The sequence below is a fragment of the Setaria viridis genome, chromosome 3 (assembly GCF_005286985.2).
Source record: "Setaria viridis chromosome 3, Setaria_viridis_v4.0, whole genome shotgun sequence".
In the NCBI taxonomy this organism is placed as follows: Eukaryota; Viridiplantae; Streptophyta; class Magnoliopsida; order Poales; family Poaceae; genus Setaria; species Setaria viridis.
In genome coordinates, this window is record NC_048265.2 from 37,067,506 (window position 1) to 37,085,902 (window position 18,397).

General features: G+C 44.9%; 1 protein-coding gene and 1 long non-coding RNA gene across 2 annotated transcripts; both read left to right on the top strand.

Moving 5' to 3' along the window:
- Nucleotides 1-4,486: 4,486 nt before the first annotated feature.
- Nucleotides 4,487-5,617, top strand: LOC117850456 (uncharacterized). The gene is made up of 2 exons (XR_004639273.2): nucleotides 4,487-4,678; nucleotides 5,210-5,617. It is a non-coding gene; the product is annotated as an uncharacterized lncRNA (long non-coding RNA).
- Nucleotides 5,618-16,318: 10,701 nt separating this feature from the next.
- LOC117849223 (phospholipase A1-Ialpha2, chloroplastic) lies at nucleotides 16,319-17,989 on the top strand. Its single transcript, XM_034730792.1, has one exon. The coding sequence runs from the start codon at nucleotides 16,319-16,321 to the stop codon at nucleotides 17,681-17,683; it is 1,365 nt and encodes a 454-aa protein (XP_034586683.1). The 3' UTR covers nucleotides 17,684-17,989.
- The last annotated feature ends 408 nt before the right edge of the window (nucleotides 17,990-18,397 follow it).

Sequence of the window (18,397 nt, forward strand, 5' to 3'; positions counted from 1 at the left end):
TACAATTCCGATGTAGTTATCATCGGCTTGAACTCTAAAACTGAGTCTGACACAGAGACGAATGACGATATTGACCACATGTGCGACCAGTGCATCGATGAAATCGTAATGTTCTTACTTTCTTATATATTTTTATCTATGTATTCCTCATTTGTACTACAATTTAAAGATGGTTAAGATAGTCATTGAACCATCTGTTATGTTACGTTTGATCAATCTGTTGGTCTTGCTAACAAATACATTTATAGTATTAAATTACTGATTGAATGAGGTTACTGGAATAACTGTCAAAGCCTTGCAACATTGCCTACCTATTGCAACGAATTTTCATAGAATTTATTTCTATAACTAACATAGAATTTATTTCTTTTACTTTGGCTCCTATCCATCACCCAACTATTGCGTAGCGTGGAGGTGAGGTGCTCGAGTCCAAACTCTGGAGACCCTGGTTCGATTCCCTCATCGTGCATCTTTTAATTTTTCCATTAAGTAAAACTCGCAACCATTTTTCAACTCGTGGCGACAACACCTATCTATTGCAACAAATTTCTTGTTGTTGCCATGGGCTATGTGGAAACGTAACAAATGCATTGCAATATTGCTTCCTACTTGCAACATTACGTATTTCGTGGCAATAACCCTTACATATTACAATGCAATAAAAAATTTTATAACAACGGAAAAAAACCGTGGCAATTTTTTCAGCAACTCGCAACCATTTTCAACTCGTTGCGACAACACCGACCTATTGCGACAGATTTTCTATTGTTGCCTTGGGCTATGTGGCAACATGACAAATTCATTGCAAAAATGTCAAAGCCTTGCAACATTACGTATTTCGTGGCAATAACCCGTCGATATTGCAACGAAAACAATTAATTATTGCAACGAAAAACACACGTGGTAATATCGCCTACCTATTGCAATGAACTTTCAAATGGTGGCAATAATGCCAACCGGTTGCAACGAAAACTCAAAATTGTTGCAATAACCCCTACCTGTTGCAACAAAATTTGAGTTGATAGGATGATGGCCGTGGCAATAGCCCTAAAATCTAGTAGTGGCACTAAGTGATTTAATAAGCATTTAAAGACCTTCACACAAAATAAAACATAGCACAAAATACATGGCAGCAACATTCACATACTCAGCTCTAAAAATAAACTAGACTTCACAATGAACCCAACACAACAAGAATCACATTTTTAGCATTTTTCTACTAGTTGCTATGCATTTTCAAAGTTTGCAACAATTTTACTTTAGCAAACAAAACCAACCCGAAATTATTTTGCAAGCTACCCCCTGGAAAGACCTTCTCTCTCACAGATCTGCCCTTCTCTTAACAATCTACCCCCTGCATTTTACGCTCTAGCCCCTGGATAGGTTCCACCTTCACACATAAAAGCAACCATTTATGCCCTAACCCCCTGAACTCTCTCCTTCTTCTCCATCTAAACCCCTCATGCATAGACAGGCACACATTCAGGCATGAGCGCAGGAACCTGGGCAAGGCCGGCCGTGGCCTCAGGGCGGCGGTGGCAGGGAGGGAAGGGCGCAGCTGGGAGCAACGACCTGTGCCCTGGGGTTAAAGTTCTCACCAGTCGCGTCGACGAGGAGGAAGGGGCGGCGCAGATAGGGGCTCCATGGGTATGGCGCGCACCCTAGCGACATGGTCGAAATTGACTGCGGAAACAAGGTTTGGACAGCGGAACGGCGAGCGCGTGAGCGCCTAGAGGTCACCATGATTCCATTTGTGCACTTTATTGAGGACGAGGCAGGCCGGAAGATGGGGTGCCATGTTGGGGTGGAGGTGGCGGTTGAAAGCTTCGGTTGGAGTTTCTGGAGGTTGGGATAAAAACTGATTCCGGGCGGCTCGGTGGTCGATGGGAGACGAGGAGGGGCTAGGGGTGGAGCTGAGGGAGGGGCGCATCTCTGGACGAGAGGAATCGAAGGGGAGGGCTGGAGTAGGGAGTATTATGCCAGCGAAAGGAGCTCGGTTCATGCGTAATAATGGTAGGGAAAGCTCTGGTGGGGAGGGGCAGTAGGCTTGGGGAGGGGGTCGTTTTATAGCCTAGGAGAGGTGAGGATAAGGATGGGCGAGGTGATAAGGATGGGCAAGGTGACACGTGCGTGGGGGCCATGGATTGGCGGCGAGGGGCAGCGCTGGAGTTCGACGGCCACCTGGTGCCCATGCCGTTCGGGCGGAGGTTCGGCCAATGGAGGGCGACGAGTGGCGTGGAGAGGAAGTGGATGCACATGGGAGATGGTCAGGCGGCCTATGGGCGGAGAGGGCCCTGCTGGTGTGGCCGGAGGCGCCCAATGGCCATTCTCGGCATCTGTGCAGGCCAAGGGGAGGCGCCCAGGTGCTGGAGGAAGAAGATGAGGCAACTGCCATGTGGGCCCACGATAAAATAAAACATGCCAAATTTGTCCCCTTAAACAACCTAGCTACAGGTGTCCAAAAATTCTCCAAAAATACTTGTTGGAAAGCTAAAATCTCTAAGAATTCAAAGCCACAAAAATTACTTCAAGAGCAGCTATGGTTTCCACGAAATTAACGAAACAAAAAAGCTAGAATTGAAGTTTAAATGAATTTTTAGCACAAGCAAACATCTTTGAAAAATTTGGTAAAAATATTTTGAAATCACTAAAGTGTATCTAGTATTTAAATAAAATAATAGGAGGCATAGTTGTTTAAAATAAATTGGGGTTGCTTCACAAATTTGGTTTTTCAACAATAAACAATTATTTTATGGGCACTTAAACAATGCATGGTTAAAATGCTTCAATGTGCACAAATGATGCTCATGAGGTTCAATGATGCACAAAACGATGTTCATGATGCTCAAATATGCACAATAACATTCTTGATGCTCAATAATGCACAAAGATGCTTGTGATGCATGTCGTGCAAAGGTGTCGGGTTTAATATGTATTTTCTCACCAAGTTTGAACTTTGTGCTTGCATTTCCAAAAATAAAAGTTGGAGTTCAAGGTGTGGGTTATAACTTTTATAAAGGATTGCGGGATTTTTGGTGGACACCGGTCAAAGCTGTTTTTGGAATTTGATTGAAATTTGACTGAACTTCAACTCAATTTTGAACTCCCTCTACTTAAAATCAGAACAAGTGCTGATTATGAAGGTTGTTCAATGTAAAAAGTTCTACCACTTTCGTGTTGGCCAATAGTTAAGTTCTCATATAAGATTTGTTTTTATTGACCTCACTAGTGATTATCAGCGGAAAGGAGTATAAACACTTGGTCAAAATCTAAGGTGTTTTTGATCTTAACTCTTAGAAATTTGGAGTTAGCTTTGATTTGCGTCTTAATCACTTTGTTGATTATTTGATTTAGTCTCGTAATTACTCGGGCTGTCACAGTGACCCCATAACCTTTGAGTTTATTGGCATCAAGTACTTGTTTCTGTGCCAATGCAAGGGTTAATTTAAGAGAAAATAATTTATTTGGCTGCACATACATACACACTTGCTATGATCTTTTTCTCTCCTAAAATTCGGAGAAAATATTTTAGCCTATGTGCTTATTAATCAGTTATTGGTAGTAAAATTCAGAAGAGGTTATATTACTCGCCATTTGATACCACAAAAGACTGGGACATAATTCGGACACAACCATTTGATACCACAAAAGACTGGGACATAATTCGGACACAACACGCATGTCCTCAGCAATCATTTTCAGATCATTTCCATGCAAGCCAGCGCGTGCGTGTGTTCTTTTTTCTTGCTAGATTTAGATCAGATCAACTCTACAATTGGAATCGTCTCCCTCCACCTAGAGTAGCAGTCGGGACAAAAGTCCCTTACCATATATTCCCCACCATTTCATGTGGGATGTACCAGGAATTTATTTGAGACAGAGCTTAAAACTCTTAACAAATATAACTGCTACTTCGAATGCGCACAACAGAGTAGAATTTAGAAGAGTAGAGCTTTAGGATTTAATTATTCCAAGACAAAAAAATCGATCAATCTAACTCTTGTGGTGACTCAGCTCGCTTTCTGTATTCATTGTATATTCTTCCACTGTTTGAAAATGGATGCCCTGCCCTTCCCATTCGTGTTTCACAACCCCATGAGAATTGATCTGGCGTTTCTTATTGTTTTGAATCACTAATTTGTTAGTATTAATAACAACTGCAACCCTACTAGAGAAACAGGCTTTCATTCACCCGCTTCGTACCAATTAAAATTAGACTCGGTACTAATGCTGATATTAGTACCGGTCATAATGATCATCACCTCTAGAAAGTATACGAGGTGGTTGACCCGATACTAATACCGAACATTAGTATTGGTTGGTGTTACTAACCGATACTAAAAGTCGCTTAACACATTAGTAAAGGTTGAAGCCACCGATTAATATTAATGTATAATAAATTAGTACTGGTTGGTTTCGATACTAAAATTCACAAATTCAATTGAGTACATCTTCAGCCACACGCTTGTGCTCTCTCTTGTTTTTATCCCCTCTTTCTCTTCTATCCTCACATCTCTTTCTTGCTCCTCCCTTTATCCCTTTCTGTCCTCTCCTTCACGACACGTTCGAGCACCAGCACCGCCTGACCCCACCGCTGAGCAGCCACAAGGAGCAGCGACAGGCCGGAGGAGCAAGGCGCGCGGCCAGCTGCTGCCGATTCCGCCAGTGTTCGTCCTCGGTGAGCTCACGTGCACCTCCCCTTTCTCTTCTCTCTTCTGTGCGTTGCTCCGTTCAATAATGGTCGCAGCAGCTTGCTATCCTCCTGGAGCTTTGGATTTCTTCGGATTCAAGATGACTTCGTGTGCTGGGGGTATTTGGATACGGGTGCTAAACTTTAACAGTGTCACATCGGATGTTCGATGCTAATTAGAAGAACTAAACATGAGTTAATTATAAAACTAATTGTAGAACCCTATGCTAATTCGCGAGACGAATCTATTAAGCCTAATTAATCCATCATTAGCAAATGATTACTGTAGCACCACATTGTCAAATCATGGACTAATTAGGCTTAATAGATTCGTCTCGTGAATTACACTCCATCTGTGCAATTAGTTTTGTAATTAGCCTATATTTAATATTTCTAATTAGCATCCAAACATCCGATGTGACGGTTGTTAAATTTTAATACCCTATTGCCAAACAGCCCCTTGCCAGCGCAATTCATCCATCCACGATTTGACCTACCTCTTGTTTTCTGTACTTCAAGAATCAACATCGTACACACGAGTTGGCGACTTCCTGCGCTGGCAGCCGGCCCGTGCAGCGCCATTGGGGGCGGGCGGCTGGCACAGTAGTCCGCGAGCGGGGAGCCGGGCGGAGGCTTGCTCGTGCTTGCTCGCCGCTGGGCCGCTCGCTCCGGGCACCAAGGACGGCTTTGGTCTGGGGATGGAGTTTATCTCGTGCCTCGACAGCGCAAGCTAGGCGCCTCGCAGGGAGCCACGGGACAGATTCAGGGAGAAGCAACAATCCGTGACTTGATTTTTTTTACACTTGATTTTTAGATTAAGATCGTGTATTTGTTTGTTTGATCTGTGTAAATAGAGCAAAATTGTCATCGATGATTGGTTATTGCGTGTATTTTTACTATTGAAATAAAGACATCATGTTTGCTCTTTTTTTTGTGTCATTGAGTGATAAATGCTCATGTAGATAAATGCATATACTAGCATACAAAAAATAGGAATAATTGTAAGAGGTTTCAACCGATACTAAAATAGTCTGCAGTAGCGAACTGTTGGTAAGCCCCTTTAGTATCGGTTGAAGCCATCAACTGGTATTAAAGGGTTGTTTTTACTAGTAGAGAATTGACTTTAGTCCCGGTTGGTAGGGTGCATATCTAAAGGGCAAAACCAACCGGGACAAAAGGGGGGGTCTTTAGTCCCAGGTCTTTCAACCGGGAGTAAAGGTCACACTTTAGTCCCGGTTGGTGTCACCAACCGGGACTAAAGGGCCTGCCACGCCAGGCGCGGGACAGGCCCTTTAGTCCCGGTTGATAAAAGCAACCGGGAGTAAAGGGTGCCCCTTTAGTCCCGGTTAGGTTTCCCAACCGGGAGTAAAGGGTTACCCTTTAGTCCCGGTTGGAATCCAATCGGGACTAAATGGCGCCCTGCATGGCACCCTGCCTGACGCCTGAAATTTTCATACATGCATCACGTACGTAATACCGCGGTCCTTTTGTTAACTTTTAGTAGTTGAGATTTTTTTAGAATGAAATCAACTAGTATTTAAATGAATTGGATTTGTAATTATACAATTACGATATATACACACAATTCATATACACAATTCAACTAGTACAAATCGATCATAATTAGCGCGTATTATATATACAAATAAATCAAAGTATCTATCTACAATCTTCCCGTCGAGGTGTTGCTGATCGGAGTGTCTAATTGTTGTCCATCGTAATAAAATTCTCCTTTTGGATTTACCACCTCGTCCATTAGGAATCCAATGAGACCTTCACATATTGTCGCTACTCTTTCTTCCTTCAAGAGTCCTTGTTGAATATTTAACATCTATAATTTGGAAATTTGTGAATGTTACACGAACAAATACATATAAGGAGCTAGAAAATAATTAACTAGTAATAGTTTTATTTTACGTACTTTAAAGTTGTGTGGCATCATCTTTGGTCCCTTGGGTCCCATAAAACTGTGCATGTGCTCACAGATGTAGTAGCCACATAGATTATTCCCGGGTTCCTGTCTTAAGCACTTCAGTGCGGAAAAAAATAAGTTATGAAATATTCGTGTTATATAATGTAATAAATGTGCAGACTTCATACGTACAGGGAAGTCTGTGTTCCATGTAAGTTTTTCTTTGAATGGACCTTTGTGTGTCCTTATGAATTGTTTCCATGCGCTGCGGATTAGAATAATGAATGATATAGTGTAACAGGGATAAAATTTAGGAAACAAACTTTTGCATAGAGATAAAGGTCCAGAATTATTACAAGCCTAGCATGTCTTGCATGTCTTGGTACTCCACCGGATCTTTCCTCAACGAATCGAAGACAGTGACGTGGCTTCTTTTAGGCTCAATTATAATAAGGATCCAGTGGAAGCTGCGTACGTAAAATGTTCATGCATATTAGAGCTAACTAACATGTAGAGATAAGGAAAAAGACATCGAAAGTAGACGGTATACACACACTTACTTGAAGTTGTATGGAAGTAGTATGAAATCCTTGAATGTTTGTTTGTCTAGGAAATTGTATACTTCCACCAAGGTTTTTTCCGGCGCTAATTGTATCCGTTGTTGGTTAACTACAGATGGATCCATGAAGCCTATATGTAGGTACGCTTCTCGGCGGCACGTCTGAATTAGCATCCTACATAAAATGGAAGACGAAGTTAGTACGGTGACGCACGCCAAAATTTACATGTAGAGATAAACGGACACTTACACAACCCAAGCACTGATCAGAGAGACGTCCAGGGCATCATGATGGTACACTTCGTATATATCCTTGAAGTCTAGCCACAGCACTTTCTCGCCTTCGCTGTAAAAATCTATCGGTTCTACCTTCAGGCCGAGCATCTCCCTCGAGTCGGCGGGATCATGTACCATTGATGGAATGCATACATCTTTGTTGATAGCTTCCGTACTAGATTGGGCCTTACAAGAGGTTTGCCTAGCTCATAAGGCCATCTCGGCTCAGGGGGCGGTGCAGTTGGCATCTCAACTTGCCCTAAGCATTCATCAAGTCCCAGACCTGTTTCTTGCATGAACTTCAATACTTCTGCTTATTGATCCAAGGGCATTGCTGCTACCCTTTGAGTGTCTTTTTTTGATAAATGGCTGAGGTCGGGGAGAGCACCACTGGAAGATGACTTTCCTTTCCTTTTGTCCTTTTCATCAGCCTTTACTAAAGCCCGTTCATATTTTGATAAGAGTAGTATCCTTTTCTTGGCTCCTTCTTCCATCCTGATAAAAAAGTTTAAATCTCTTCGATTTACTGGTGGTGGCTCCATCTCCCTTGCTTTTTTTTCTTCGGCTTGTTTCTTGAACCACTCACTGGCCTCTTGTTGGATTTCTGCTCACTGCTCCGCATGAGTCATTGCCTCCCAGCGTTCCTTACGAGTCACTTCAAGCTCCTTGTTTTCTTTTTTCTCTGTCTTTGCTTGGGAGGCGGTGCCCGTGACTTCTTTAGTGGTGTTGCAGGTTCCTTCATGGTGACGACTCTTGGTGCCGGCGATGGTGATTGGGGAGGGGTGTTGTTATTGTCGTCGTCGCTCCCACCACCAGGATGTGGTGGAGATGGAGACCTTGATATAGATGGAAGGGACGGTCCTGGAGCAGGTTGTGCAGGAGATGATGGTCTCAAGCTATGAGGAGAAGGTCGCTGCTGGGGATCTACGGGGAGCGGTCTTGAGCTCTGAGGAGATGGCTCCGTGCCGGGAATAATGATGTAGCGTTTTCACCATAGAATGATCCCATGAAGCGCATCTGCTAGTGTCTTTTCCCCATCTCCTCCCGCGAGGTCGAGCTTTAGACCTTCATATTGGCTATCAACTATTTGCTCTACACGGACGCTGGCGTAGCCAGGTGGAATCTCCATGCCATGACTGCTCTGCCCCGCCAGGGTTGCTAACGCACTCCCGTACGCTACCTGTACATATAGCAGAAGTAAACAAGTTATTAAACTCCGATCACGAGGCGTGGATCAATTGACAAGATTGCATAAATATTATGTATAAGTATACCTTAATAGTGAGGTTGTCAACCGGTGCATGCAGCTCACATGTGGTGCGTTACGTGATGGCATCCACGGGGAACCGTTGCTCCTCCATGGGTAACCTGGGCGTCTGCGCATCGGGGACCCCTGTAGAAGCAGAACTGCTCAAGAGGCATTGAGAAGGGCTGGCGTTGTTTGGATTCGGCAATGCTCCAGATTGGGCCAACTCCGCAACTGCGTGGGCCACTCGACGATTGATTTCCTCTATCATTCTTTGTTCTTGTGCCTGCACTTTGGATTCTAGCATCTGCCGCCAGCTCTCCTTGATCTGTTCCTTTCTTCGCTTGCGGCTTTTGTACGATGCGCTGTCGCCTCGGAAAGCAAACTTCCACGGAATGACCCCGAACCCTCGGCAACGTCCTGGGTGCTCGGGATTACCGAGGGCCAATGTGAGCTCATCATTTTCTCGGTCCACCTTCAACCTCCCAGCCTTAGAATCTTCAATGTTGTTCATAAGATGTTCGGTCTTCTCACCTATTGTGTCATTGAAAATCAACGTCCCATCCTCTTGGCTCAGGGAACCTCCATGAGCGTAATACCAATTTTTTGATCGTTCGGGCCATTCAATATTTGCAGGTACGATTCCCCGTTCGATCAGATCTTGTTCCATCTTCTTCCATTTGGGAATTGCTGTGCCATAACCACCTCGCCCCAGATGATGATGGTAGCCCTTCTGACTAGCATTTGTAGTGTTGGTCATGATCTTTTTCACACCGTCTTCACTCCTCTTATATTCAACAAATGTCTCCCAGTGGTCCCTTAACTTTGGCCACGCGTTGAAGTCTAGAGTTCGGCCCTTCTTAATGTAGTGGGCATCCAACATCTTCTTGAATATCTAGAATTGTGTAGCCATCTTCTTAAGCGTCCACGCTTTCACATCCTTTTCAATATATCCTTCGGGGAATGTGAAATGTCTCTTGACGTCTTCCCACAGCATATTCTTTTCTGTCTCCGGGAGGGCGTACGGATTAGTGCTTCTGCCCTTCCATTCTCTGATGCTAATAGGCACGTTGTCCCGGACGATTGCCCCGATCTGACTCACGTATTTCTTTGCTACTTTCTCGGGAGCAACCGGCCTGCCCTCTTCTGTCACTTCCGTGATGACAACCCTCCCTTCCATCAGCTTTGTACGACCTCGGGTCTTCTGCCCTTGCATCGATCCAGAGGGCTAACAGTTCAAGATTCGTTAATTAGTACGTAGTGGTAACGGTGGCGTGAAGCAATACAAGATTCGTTATATATACCTCGCCGGAACCTTCCGCCATGGCAAGGTGTTGCTGGGGCTCATGCTCTTCATTCCCATCGGTGGACATGTTGAGGAACATGTCCACCTGGGTGCCCTCTTCATCGGTGTACGATAGTGGAAGGTTGTCGCCACTACCATCACCAGCGATTATCTGCTCCATGAGATACCTTGCGGTCTCGTCGTCTGCCATTTCAACTATTGATTGAAACATACATGGAATCATACATGACAGTCTCGTCGTCTGCCATTTCAACTATTGATTGAAACATACATGGAATCATACATGACAGTTATAGAAATCGCCTTAGTTATATCTACATAAGGGTATATACATGAAATCATAAAATAACATGAATCGTTCTATAGCTTTGCTAGCTTGGATGGATCGATTGCCTTCTGCGAAATCGCATTGAGAAAGGCGCATAGCTTTACGAGCGGCAACCGGATATTTTCTGGTAGAACACCCCTCAGTACAATCGGAAGCAACTGGGTCATCAACATGTGGCAGTCATGAGCCTTGAGATTTGTAAACTTCTTTTGTTTCATATTTATTATTCCTTTATATTCGAGGAGTACCCAGACGGGACCTTCATACTATTCAAGCATTCAAACATGCTATCCTTCTCTTCCTTGTTGAGAGTGTAACTGGCAGGACGTAAGTAGTGCTGTCCATTATCTCTCTTTTCCGGATGTAGGTCATCTCGTTACCCCATGGCTTTCAGGTCCTGTCGTGCTTCCAATATATCTTTCGAGGTCCCATAAACACCAATGAAGCCTAGCACGTTCACGCAAAGATTCTTCATCAGGTGCATCAAGTCTATTGCGTTGCGAACCTCTAGGATTTCCCAATAAGGTAGCTTCCAAAATATTGACTTTTTCTTCCACATGAGTGCATGTCCGTTATCGTTGTTCAGAACAGGTTGGCTACCAAGACCCTTTCCAAAGACTACATTTACATCCTTCATCATCTCGAAGATACACTTTCCATTACGGTGTGCAGGTTTTTTACGATGGTCTGACGCCCCTTTGAAATGCATCCTGCTCTTTCTCAGCTGATGGTGAGCAGGGAGAAATCGATGATGACCCATATAGATGACCTTCTTACAGTGCTTCAAATACATGCTGTCTGTGTCATCTAAACAGTGGGTGTATGCCCGATATCCCTTATTTGTCTGTCCCGAAAGGTTACTCAGTGCAGGCCAATCATTGATAGTTACGAACAACAATGCTCGTATATTAAAGATCTCTTGTCTATCCTTATCCCACACACGTACACCTTCTTCCTTCTAGAGCTATAAAAAGTCATCAACCAACGGTCTTAGGTACACGTCAATGTCGTTGCCGGGTTGTTTTGGGCCTTGGATAAGCGCCGGCATCATAATGAACTTCTGCTTCATGCACAGCCAAGGAGGAAGGTTGAACATACATAGGGTCACAGGCCAAGTACTATGGCCACTACTCAACTCACCGAATGGATTGAATCCATCAGTACTTAAACCAAACCTTATGTTCCTTACTTCACTTTCAAAGTCCGGAAATGCTCTATCAATTGATCTCCACTGGACCCCATCTGCGGGGTGTCTCAGCATCTCATCTTCCTTACAGTCTTCTTTGTGCCATCGCGTCAACTTAGCATTTGCCTTGTTCCTGAACAAGCGCTTCAAGCGTGGTATTATAGGGAAATACCACATCACCTTCGCGGGAACTCTCTTCTTGGGAGACTGCCCCTCGACATCACCAGGATCATCTCGCCTGATCTTATACCGCAGGGCTTCGCAGATGGGACAAGCATCCAATTTCTCGTATTCATCACCACGATAGAGGATACAGTCATTAAGGCATGCATGTATCTTCTGAACATCCAATCCGAGAGGGAAAATAATCTGTTTAGCTTCATATGTTGTGGACGGTAATTCATAATTCTCGGGGAGAATCTTCTTGACAATGTTCAACATCCCCTGAAATGCCTTATCGGACACACCATTTTTTGCCTTCCATTGCACAAATTCTAGTGTGGTACCTAGTTTTTTATGGTCCTGCTGGCAACCTGGGTACAACAATTTTTGGTGATCATCTATCATGCGCTGCAACTTTGCTACTTCCTTCTGAGTTTCGCAATCGTTGTATGCATCTCGTATCACCTGACCAAGGTCATCAGTAGGGCCATTTTCTGCAACCTCATCTTCATCAGCCTCGCCCATTGTAGTACCTGCAAAAGCTTGGCTTGCAACCCAGTCCGGAATGGTGTCATCTTCCTCCTCCTCCTCGCCATCTTCCATTACGACCCCTCATTCACTGTGCTTGGTCCAATCCAAATAGTTAGGCATGAAACCGTATTTAAATAAGTGGCTGTGAATAGTCCCCCAGGAATCCTTTGAATACTCCTTCTTGTTATTGCATTGGAAGCATGGACAACATACAAACCCATTCTCTGGCTTGTTCACTTTGGCCACTTCGAGAAAATAATGCAAGCCATCAATAAACACCTTGCTCTGCCTGTCTGCATTATACATCCATTGCCGGTCCATCTGCATCGTATTACGCATGAAAATGGATTACACTTGACAATGGATTATGCGTGAAAATTAATTAAAGATCCAAACAACATGGTACAATACAACAACATGAAGATCCAAATACACATATTTAAATGAAAGATCCAAACAACATGATACAATACAACAAGCCATCCACTGGTTATTATCTAAGAGGACTTTAAGCATCCTTGGACGGTGAAGACGGAGGTTCCGCTGACCCAGCCTCATCCTTAGGTTTATTTGTGCTACCTGAAACGGTAGTACTAAGTGGACGTGAAACACCCGGGACTGAGGGTGGAGCATAACGACCACCGAAAGGAGGTTCCTGACCCGCGGCAACAGCTTCTTCATGACATTGCTGCAAATAACGATGCATTGCTTTTTCCAGCGCGCTCATTTTCTTCGGCTTATGCTGAGGGCCAACTATGATTTTCCCCTTGCTGAAAGAGGAACCACGATCGCCCCCACCATCGCCACTTCCTCCAGTAGCAGAAGCCATCTATGTACAAAAATTATTACCTTAACACTGCATAAGTTGTTGAACTTGAAGACCGTGATCATCTCGCGAGCATGTCCTCAACTGGGCGGCACCGCACTTCATCATGAAAGAGGTTCGATTCTATGGAAAAGGGGACACGGTCACGATGTCCGTATCCACTCTTTCTCATAGAATCGAACCTCCTTCTTGACATACGTTGCTGCTCGGCGGAGAACATCCTCGCGGAGATTATCACGGTATGCAAGTTCAACAAGTATGAATTTGAAAAACCTTATTGAATTTGATAAGTTCAACAAGTAGCAGAAGTCATCTATGTACAAAAATTCTTTCCTTACCACTGCAGAAGTTGTTGAACTTGAAGACCATGATCATCTCGCGAGCATGTTCTCAACTGGGCGGCACCGCACTTCGTCATCAAAGAAGTTAGATGCTACGGAAAAGGGTACACGGTCACGATGTCCGTATCCACTCTTTCTCGTAGAATCGAACCTCCTTCTTGACATTCGTTGTTGCTCGGCGGAGAACATCATCGCAGAGATGAACACGGTATGCAAGTTCAACAAGTATGGATTTGAAAAACCATATTGAATTTGATAAGTTCAACAAATAGCAGAAGCCATCTATGTATAAAAATTCTTATCTTAGCACTGCAGAAGTTGTTGAACTTGAAAATCGTGATCATCTCGTGAGCATGTTCTCAACTGGGCGGCACCGCACTTCGTCATGAAAGAGGTTCGATTCTACAGAAAAGGGGACACAGTCACGATGTCCGTATTCACTCTTTCTCGTAGAATCGAACCTCCTTCTTGACATACGTTGCTGCTCGGCGGAGAACATCCTCGACGAGATGAACACGGTATGCAAGTTCAACAAGTATGGATTTCAAAAACCTTATTGAATTTGATAAGATAAACCGTCTAGACAAGGTAGCATCATTCTTAAACCACTGCAAGAATGCATACTATGTATGACACATAAATCTCCCTCACATTCTAGCTCAAAATACCTCTCCATTTTCTACTTCATCACATTCTAGCAAATAATCTTTCCATGTCCAAAGCATAAATCAAAGCATAACACGAGGATGAAGTAGCAAACCTTCACAACACTTGTGTTGGCTGAGTGAAATTCCCACGAAAATGAGGAAAAAAACTTCGGGCAGCACCTCCCTTGCTTCCGCACCACCGGAGAGTAGGTGAAGCTCAGCTCTATATCAATGTGCTGGACTGGCTCGGGCTGGAGGAGGAAGAAAGACCTCTATCTTGGTATATAATGGGGATGAGTTTTTATCCCGGTTAAAAACTCCAACCGAGACAAAAAGGAACATCTTTTGTCCCGGTTGAAAGTTTAGTCCCGGTTGGAGGCTCCAACCGCGATAAAAGGTCCACCCTTTTATCCCGGTTGGAGCCTCCAACCGGGACAAAAGGGTGCCGCCACCGACACCCCGGAACTAGCCGTTGCAACCGGGACTAAAGGGGACCTTTAGTCCCGGTTGCAATTACCAACCGGGACTAACTCTCCCCTCCATTTTTGCCTACCGTGGCGCACTCCCTTTTGTCCCGGACCAACTTTAAACCGGGACAAAAGGGGGCACATCGAAAGCCAATTCTCTACTAGTGTTTAGTATCGGGCCAACAACCCGGTACTAATACCTGAAGGTATTAGTCTCAGTTGGATAGCAGCGACCGTGGATCCGGCTTTGGAACCAATATTAATGCCCCTCCCTATGAAAGTGGTACAAGGTATTTAAGTGGATGTTACATACATGCTCACATGGTTACATCTACGTAGATGCAAGACGGTTGACTTGAAAACCGAGTAGGGTTAACCTACCCAGCCCCGCCACATGGATCGTCGAATGCAATTCTATTCTAGTGTGTCGAGAGTAGCTGACCTGAAATTTTGAAATAGATTCTACTTTGGAGTTTGACTACTTAAGAACTCTAACCTTTAATTCATACGGGTTTAGTTAAAGTTATATTTTGCTTAATTGTGTGTGTGATTGCAGGATGCGCCGAATTGTGGATAGCCTGATTAGTCCCGTGCAACAGGAAGAATGTTGAGAGTTCAAGGTGGCGTTTTCTCAAGGACGGCTAATGCACAGAAAAAAGACCAAACACTAGCTGAATTTTAGTATTGGTTATCGGTATTCCAAATTTCAAGATGTTAAACTACACCTCATATTATGTTGTCGAGTTAGTTTTTAGTTTGTTAGTTTTTAGTTTATTTTTTGCAGACTGAAATCATCAATGCTACACTAATGCAAACAATAGGATAGGACCCACATTATGTCCTAGATATGTCAAGACATAACGCTAATGCAAACAATAGAAACAAAAGTAAATTTTGGAAAACTGGATGCACCTTTTCAAAACTATAAATTATGTATAATCCTGTCTGGAAACTACAAATTTTAAAAATTGTACCGCAAAACTATAGGTTTGACATGTAATGGATCTTTCTACTAATAAGACAGAAAATTATTAAAGTTGTGATAGTGGAAGTTGGAACCCAAATCCACCAATATTTGTTTTCATGCACCTGTCCAATAAAGACAAAACAGAGCTAGTAGTAGATTCAAATGGGGCAAAGATTTTAATAATCATTTAAATTATCAACAGCACCCATGATTCCACATCAAGCATGCGTCATCCGGATCATAGAGCATAGATAATAATCAGACAACAACCGCCTGTAATTTTTGCCTTGTTAGATATAAACAACAATATAGATAGCTAAAACAATAGATGTTTAATAATTGTTTCACAAAACTATATAATAATTAATGATAGGGGTTCTGAGTCCTAAGTGAACTATTATAATTTTGACCAAGTTCATGAGACCCGATATAAAAATATATTTTCATGATTTATTTTTTGGTGTGGTAGATATTAATACTATTTTTATAAACTCGATGAAACTTAAAATATTTGACGGAGGGAGCACCATGTTGTGCTGCGCGCATCATACCTTGTACCCAAGTCGCGAGAGATGGCTTTTCTCTCTATTCTTATTTACCCCTACTGGATTCCGGATCCCACCCTGTTAGACCCGCTACCGACCACTTTTGTGATATATAATAAAACTCCAAATTTCACACCCGTTTTCTTGGTCCCGGTCAAATCTGCGCACCAACACAGATGCAGAAGGGCCACCGCCCTCGCCGAGTTCGGCCGACGTGGCAGCCACCAGAAACCAACCGCGTCCCCGTGCCTATATATTCAGCAACCGCCACTATGCTAATCGATCACTGTGCTCCAACAACCCCCATCTCTGCCTCTCCGTCTCACCTGATGGCTGCCGCCGCGAAGCTCGCCGTGGCGCCGGGCGCACCGACCACGACGACGCGCCACCGAGCCTGCGCGCCCCTCGCGGTGTCGTCCGCCACTCCCGTGACCGTCAGCCTCAGCAGCATGACGCATAAGAAGGAGGCCACTTCGGCGGCGACGGCAGTGGTGAAGAAGGAGACCGCGACGCCCACTGTAGGCGGCCCCGCCAAGGCGACGTTAACCCAGCCTCTGGCGTGCATGTGGCAGGAGGTCCATGGCGCCGACGACTGGCGAGGCATGGTGGAGCCGCTCCACCCGCTGCTCCGCACCGAGATCGTCCGCTACGGGGAGCTCGTCGCAGCGTGCTACCGAGCGTTCGACCTGGACCCGCGCTCCAAGCGGTACCTCAACTGCAAACACGGCAAGAGGCAGATGCTGCAGGCGGTCGGCATGGACGGCGCCGGGTACGCGCTGACCAAGTACATCTACGCGGCGCCTGACGTGGCACTTCCCATGGGCGTCGGCCGGTCGTGCGGCAAGAGCCGGTGGATCGGGTACGTCGCCGTCGCGTCGGACAGGGAGGCGGCCCGTCTCGGCCGGCGAGACATCCTTGTCTCCTTCCGCGGGACGGTGACCAGCTCGGAGTGGCTGGCGAACTTCATGAGCGCGCTCGCGCCTGCGCGCTTCGACCCCGCCGACCCTCGCCCGGACGTGAGGGTCGAGTCGGGGTTCCTCTCCCTCTACACCTTCGACGATGTCTCCGGCAAGTTCACCACCGGCAGCTGCCGCAACCAGCTCCTCTCTGAGATCTCCCACCTCGTCGCCAAGCACAAGAACGAGGACATAAGCATCACCCTCGCTGGGCACAGCATGGGGAGCTCGCTCGCCCTCCTCCTCGGCTACGACCTCGCCGAGCTCGGCCTCAACTCCTACCCCAATGGCGACACAATCCCGGTCACCGTCTTCTCCTTCGCCGGCCCGCGCGTCGGTAACCTCGAGTTCAAGAACCGATGCGACGAGCTCGGCGTCAAGGTGCTACGAGTCGTGAACGTGAACGACCCAGTGACAAAGATGCCCGGCGTTCTCTTCAACGAGAGCGCTAGGGTTCTAGCAGGGCGGTACGAGCTGCCGTGGAGCAAGTCCTGCTATGCGCACGTCGGCGTAGAGGTTGCCCTCGACTTCTTCGACGCTGGCGACATCGCCTGCGTACACGACCTGCAGGCCTACATCGATCAGCTTCTCACGTGCACCAACGACATCACTGTTGCCTCTGCCTCGAAGATGGAAGAAGAAGGTATGCGTCGTAGGGTTGCATTCATGTTCAAATCGTGGAGATGGCAAATGGCAGCGATACACGCTGGTGAGTTGATGCAAGCGCTTGGGATCTGAAAATCTGATGTGGGCATTGCTGGTGGTGTTCCTCTATCGTCATCAGGGCTGGCCTTTTGGCCGCTGCTTTCATGGATGATGAACTCGGTTATATACTACGCCTGCTCCTTCCCGTTCCTACTTCCTAGTTACATATGAATACTCTGGGTAGATCAACTGGGAAGTTCAAAAACTAAGCAACTCTTCTTCTAGCGAATTTGCGAAAATTCCAGCTGTTACCTGAGTTGCACCCTCTCTATTATTTGTAAACCTGTACATGAACTTTGGATGAATGGAAATCTACGGATATCTCATGCTTATACACGATATCTGCAATATGTATAGTTTATATAGTTTGGAACTTCGTGAACCAATTCTAGATAGAGTAACTGATAGAGCTTCATCAAATGCACTTTTAGTTTGATAGCAAATGCGTCTAGTAAAGAGTAAACACCTGAGCTAGTCCAATAATCATAAGTTCATTCCTTGTATGCTTCTTTCTGCAAGAAAATTGTTAAGGAATTAAATTCAGTGATGTAACGGCAACTATTTCAGCATAGTTAGAATCAATGACTCCTACTATACGTTTTATGTTCCCAAATTCTTTATGATTTTATATATGATCTTAGGCAGTATTACCCTGATAGGCTCTGAGCAGAAAGCACAAGAGCATAGCAAATCAATGTCAAGTATGAAAAATAAATCTCTGTTACATACCTCAATAGTGAATGTTTT

Excerpts from the sequence above, each read along its gene's own strand:
- LOC117849223 (XM_034730792.1), top strand. The coding sequence starts at position 16,319 with ATGGCTGCCGCCGCGAAGCTCGCCGTGGCGCCGGGCGCACCGACCACG.